General features: G+C 36.8%; 1 protein-coding gene across 1 annotated transcript; it reads right to left on the bottom strand.

Annotated features, from left to right (window-relative positions):
• LOC18423612 (E3 ubiquitin-protein ligase SGR9, amyloplastic) lies at nt 1-3,497 on the bottom strand. Its single transcript, XM_006828212.4, has one exon. The coding sequence runs from the start codon at nt 1,212-1,214 to the stop codon at nt 168-170; it is 1,047 nt and encodes a 348-aa protein (XP_006828275.3). The 5' UTR covers nt 1,215-3,497; the 3' UTR covers nt 1-167.
• Between the last annotated feature and the right edge of the window lie 2,871 nt (nt 3,498-6,368).

Here is a 6,368-nt window from a genome sequence, read left to right as displayed (position 1 = left end):
ACCACGACAGACATATGTCAGACATCCTATAATTTTTGATGTCAAAATTACATCTTATAATAAACCACACGCTAATTAAAAACCTTTTAATTTACTTTAAAAGAATTCAAATCATGGAGCACATGGAGTCGGCTAGTAACGCATAATACAAAGCAATCGCGTATTGCTCACATCTCACCATCACAGGACGCAAAGCTAGATCGGGTCCGTCCATTCACAAATCCAAGCAAAACCCCGACCTGCCTATCGATCTCGCGGTACACATCCCACCCACCAAGCTCCAACCTACAACAAGGACACGTGCTCCTTCCTTTTAACCACATCCCTATACACTGGCGATGAAACACGTGCGAGCAAGGCAGCCTACACGCCCCCACCCCCAACTCCTCTGTGCAAATCACACACTCACCCTTCTCGCACGTGCCACTCCCCTCACAGGTGTCGTCGTCAAACGTTGGTCCCACACCACCGGCGCTAAGCAACCCCTGCATAGCTTCTAGCAAACGGCCATATCTCATCACTAGTGAAGCAAAAGAAGATGACCCCCCCACCCCAATTCCGGTCATGCTAAGAACTTTTCCGGCGATAATTCCGGCCAAAACCTGGGGCCACTCGGCTTGAGGCTTCATTTTCCTGTGGCTGGAATCTGATCCACGAAGCTCCTGCTCGTGGACCTCGCATAGCACGAGGAGCAAAGTTCCGGCATCTAAGTCAGCGATATCTGAGATGCTGAGACTGGGGCGTTGGGGCTTGCTAGTCTGGAGGAAGTGGGTGAGGGTTCTGAGGAGGTCGACAAAGATGGTAGCGATTAGTTGCGTTTTTTGGTTGAGAGAGAGGGATTCGAGGCGGCGGACTGCGCAGTTGAAGTGGTGGGAGGATTTGGCGAGGAGGTAGAGCCTGTGAAAGTGGAGATTAGATTGCAGAGAGAGAGATCGGATGAGCATGGGGGGCGGCGTGGCGCCGAGGCTTATGACGGCCGCCATGATGGCGTGATCAAGGCCGTCCATGGGGGTGGCGTTTAGTGTGTGAAGGAGGTGGAGGCGGAGGTGGAGGTGGAGGTGGAGGTAAGAGAGATTTATAGAAAGTAGGAGCTGGTGAGGGAGGGGGGAGGAAGTCTGCTTGGTGGAGAGATCATCAAAGGCGAAGGAAAGAGTGAGAGGAACAGTATGGAATGGGGTTTGGGCGGTGGGCTCTTGTCGAGTTCTTACGTGCATGGACGGTAATCCACTTCATCGTTTTCCTTTTGTCATTGGAAAAGTGCCGAGAATATCCTCAATCAATTTTCTAAATGACAACAGAAAATCCTCTACTCTACTCTACCCTAGATCATGATAATCCGTTAATTCTTAGGAATAGAGAAAGGAAAATTGTTTCATGCCTGCTGGACTGCATTTCTGCATATGCTGCCTGTTTTCTTATTAGAATTATTAGAAACTAATTGTTTAAATGTTTTCTTATTAAAATTATTTTTTTAAATTTTTAAAATTTTGTTTATTTTTCATATTCATGAGCTCTGTGTTAGAGGTTACACGTCCTTAAAGAATAAGTCTTAAAATCCATCTAAAAAATAGATTCATTAAAAGACTTATGTTTCTACATATGGGGGATTGGACACATAGAAACCAAGTCTATAGAAAATCGAGTACAATTTCTAAACACCATTAGTAAACAACCAATTGAGACCTTTCTTTCCAAATGCCAGTAAAGAATTATTATATTGATAAATTTGTATTAAAAAAATAAAGGGTTGTATACTATGAGATCATTTATCTTTGTTACAAGGAGGTCATAATTACTCCTAATCATTAGATGTCAAAGTGGATGGCGTGAAATATTTCATGAAGTTCGAGAGAAAGGATCGAGGCATTTTGCCCAATTTTTAAGCAATGAAAAGAGAGAAAGGATTGAGGCATTTTGCCCAAATTTTTTACCACTAGAGTTCCTTGGCCCTTGCCCACTTTACCTTTCTAAAACAACTAAAACCATGTGTGGTTGGGAACCGAGTTTAACTTTGGAATTACCTTTTTATCCATATTTTAAGAAATTTTACGGCAATGTTCGTCCTTTTTTTTTTTTTCCCCTGTTTTACCTTTAGTTTAATGTTCTAAACATTACCTGCTTTACCTTTCTAAACATCGCATAGCTTTATTTATTTTTAATTTTTTGGCATTTGTGGGGCAATCTGATGTATAATATATCAAACTACTTAATATTTTGGGCGATCCAATGTTTGAAACGTCAAACTGCCCTATAATATAACGATTTTTTTTATAGAGCAATATGATGTTCCATACATCAAACTAACACATACTTAACTTTTTCTTTTTTTTAAGTGTATTAGTATGATGATTGAAATATTGGACTACCCCATACAAAAGTATAGATTACATCATTAGACGTTATGTTAGTTCAAAACATCATATTGCCTCACAAAAGCAAAAATATAAAATTTTTTAAAAATAGCGGTTCTATATTTAGAACATGAACCTGAGGGAAATTCCATAAGTTTAACTGAACGTGTTACCCTAAGCTTTTTATGTAGCCCTTTTTGGTGTGCATCCTTATAATAGTGTTTCCATCCTATCGACTGCGTGAGAGAGAGACAGTGAACTGCGGCCTTATAACAGTGTAATTGCAACAATTAATTTGACAAGAACTTTGTGCTTTTAGTATATTCAGGATTTATGGAAAGTTTTTGGCAAAACTTGACATGTGAGGGCTTCGAGGGGGTGTGAATTTTCCGGCCCTTTATCATGCAACATTTATCTCGACTTCCAATATCATTGCAACAAATCTTTAGCAACATGTGAAGGCGCGGCCGGGGATGCATGCGTACTCTTGATTATCATGGTTTGAGGGATTGAAAATCATCATATAGCCTAGCAAGTCCATTTGTGCTCTTAAATAATAGATTTGGAGTCTTGAAAAGGATCCGAATCTGTCAAATTTTCAAGAGTTGAAATAGATAGTCCACACAGTTCAACAATTTCTATGACTCCAAATCCTTTTTTTTGTTCTTTTGTTTTTTTTGGGATCGATGATCGCGAGACGCAAATGATGAATCACTCGAGTTTTGGGTTTTAAATCCATGTTCGCCACTTATTGTTTGAGGGAGTCGCAGGTAACCCAACTGCTAGATATGCTTCTCATTTAATTTTGATCATGTTGCATATAAAGAACAAACTCAAAGCAGCGGCAGTTAAGGTGGAAAGTGCAACAGCGTGATATCTGGAGTTTCAAGCTTTGGGGAATTAAGTCGATATCACCTTTACACATGGGTACAGAGAAGCAATTGCAGTTGTTGGGGTTTTCATGTCTAAGCTTCTGGTGTCTGAAGGACTCCCTTAAATTTTAAGTTTGTTTAGTATGTTCCTTCCATAGGTGACGTTTGTATAAGGTGTCAACCTTATACTATTGAAGTAAGGTGCACCACAAAACTATACCTAAAATGTACTTTTGATGCCACTAAGCCTTATGATGATATGAAAATATATTGTTGCCCCTAGTTATGAAATTAAAAGTTTTAGGAATGGTGACAATCAAGCAGATTGATAAACACATGAAATCTTGAAAATGAACTGTCTAGATAATGTGTTAGAAGATGAACTATTTTTAAAACTAAAAGTCCCTTTTTTTTATGTCTATGAATCTTGTTCCAGCCTAGAAAAAACCCTTTTAGTAGGATTTTGATGTGCACCTTACTTTACAGTTTACGTTGAAGGTGTAAACTTTTTTACTTCTTGTATTTATGATGTTTTGAGTAGTCAAACATCTAACCTTCTCAAAAGAAAAAAAGTTACAATATCTCAAAAAATCCAATATATATATATAGGACATTTATTATAGTTGGCAAAAATAAGTGCCTATCATAAAAGATTGGGGCATTTTGGTCTTTTGTCTTTGAAGATATGTGCGAAATTTTGCGGCGGCACATGGCACTTTGGATCTCTCTCTTTATGCACAGATTCACAGTAATGGAGTTGGGGCGAGTGTCCACCTCTTTTGGCCCTTGTCGCCATTACCTACTACATCATTTCTCTTTCCAAACCCTAATTTTCTTTAAAATTATGCCCTCAAAAGATGAGAAACCTGATCTCTCTCCCAAAAATCTTCTTTTTTTTATAGAGGAATTAATAATTTGGAGATTCGTAATCAAGGATTTCGTGTCTAAGATATATCAAAGTCATTTCATGCAAGTGGGGCTGTCTTTCTGATGATGCTCTCTATGACGTAGGAAGCATTTTGGATGATTCCCTTATGTATCAAAGAATGAGATGGTCCAAATGTGTCGATTCAGAAGTTCATGTTGAAAAATAACAAGGTAGATCCAAAAGAACATGATTGGAAGCAGTGGATATGAAGACTTATAACCCTATTAAAAGTATGATCATTGATAGAGTAAAATGGCAGACCAAGATTCATATAATCAATCTAAATAGTTTGTAAAAAGCTATGATGATGATGATTTATGATTTTCTATTTCAAAAAGTAGCATAGAATTGATGATCTGTAAAAAAAAAAAAAAAAAACTAAAATGAATTTGTTCTTGATCAGCTAGTTGTTGGCGTGATTTTATTAGTTGTTGACGGTTGCAATAACAAACAAAATTGAACTGCCATGCATCTTTGTGACATAAAAATGTATCTTTACGTACCCAAGACTAAACTTTAGGCGAAAACTACTACTCAAAACAACCCTAGTCATACTAGACACGTTTGTTTCACGGGCAAGAACTTTCTTGGAGCTCTTTTCGCTTGAGTACCGCTTTCCCATGTTTGTTTCATGGGGAAGACCTCTCTTGGGGTTCTTTCCGCTGGAGTATCGTTTTCCCATGTTTTTTTTCGTGGGAAGCTCAAGCTCCATTCTTAGTCGACAATGTATTTTTAAAAAGGAAAAAGTTTATATAAGGATGCAACTTTATAATGTAGAACTACGGATGTACCTCAAAAATCCATCGGAAAGATAGTTTTAATGTTGAAAAGCCCTTTGATTAATCATCTCGACATCGAGATGTATGACCATGAAAAATAAAAAGATTTTAAGTTTCAGAAATAATGCATTTTACAACATATTATCTACACCGTCCATTTTCAAGATTTTCACATGTTTATAGATCTAGTTGATTTTAATGATTTTTTAAATTTAAAATTTTATAATTAAATATAAAAATAGATTTTGAGATAATCCTAAGAACATTTTACATCAAAATTATATACCATTATAAAATTTGAAAGTGCACCTTACCTCTACAGCTACGGATGCAACCGTATGCCAACTGCACCCTTTTAAAAAAAAAGCCAATTTACACTTTATTTTGGTACGAAAGCACTTTCTCCCGCTACGAAAAAGTTCTCTTCAAAAACAAATTATTATTGGGCCTTCAAAAAAAGAGCTTTCCAACTAAACAAACATTCCCTTATTATTATTGATATTTTTTTAAAAAAACATTAACAAATATTCCCTCATTAGCACAAACATGAGTGCATTGATTTATTTTTTCTCTTTTATTTCTCCAATTGTCTCTCTATAATGGGCATAAATGTATACACGTGTACACACGTCTCTTTTCACATAATTGAAGTTGATAAACCCTTGGATGAATGACGGAGATAGGAGTGCTTTTTATGGGATTCCTTGCGTGGTGCTAGGCAACAATGATAATTCGACAAAAAGAAGGTCACATAAGTGTGAGGCAAGACCATGCCCACTAAAGATGTTTCCCATTAAAAAGCAACAAAATCGAAGAAATCTCATGTTTGGTGAACCGTGAAAGTACTTTCCCTTTTTTACTCATGCGCTTCGGGATTCTAGTTATCCAGCTTGTGTTGGATTGGGTGGTCCAACCGGTCAAACTCTCACGTTGGATGTATTGATCTAAAGCAAAAATCAAATTTACTAAAAACCAGGTCCAAAACGATTTTTTATTAGTTTTGGTAAGTTAAACAAACTGGTTTTAATTAATTGGAGTAGCTAATAAAGTTGAAAAGCTTTTTTTTAATATGTTTTATATATTTTATTTTTATTTTTATTTAGTTTTTATTTTTTTAAAATGTAGTCCATCCAATTTGATTAATAAATAGATATATTTTGACTAAACCAAATCCCTCAACAATTACGCTATTCGATCTTTAATAACATTGATTTTGCTATGCTCTATGTGCGGAAGAAAACAAATCAATGGGCCATAATCAACATTACATGCATGAAGGGACATGGTATTCGTCTTTGTTACACCATGTAGGAGCCAGTGACTTGACAGGGGTGGCAAGCGAGTTAAAAAACCGTAATGGTGAATTATTTTTGTCTTACACAATGCCAGTTCAAGTTGCTTCTTAGAGCTAATATCCATTTAACATCTCTTGGAAAAT

The sequence above is a fragment of the Amborella trichopoda genome, chromosome 8 (assembly GCF_054954075.1).
Source record: "Amborella trichopoda isolate Santa Cruz 75 chromosome 8, AtrichopodaSantaCruz75HAP2 v2.0, whole genome shotgun sequence".
Lineage (NCBI taxonomy): Eukaryota > Viridiplantae > Streptophyta > Magnoliopsida > Amborellales > Amborellaceae > Amborella > Amborella trichopoda.
Note: the sequence above shows the minus strand (reverse complement) of the source record. Positions and strands in the feature narration are given on the sequence as shown.

What these genes read in the sequence shown, in the direction of transcription:
- LOC18423612 (XM_006828212.4), bottom strand. Translation starts at nt 1,214, where the DNA reads ATGCACGTAAGAACTCGACAAGAGCCCACCGCCCAAACCCCATTCCAT.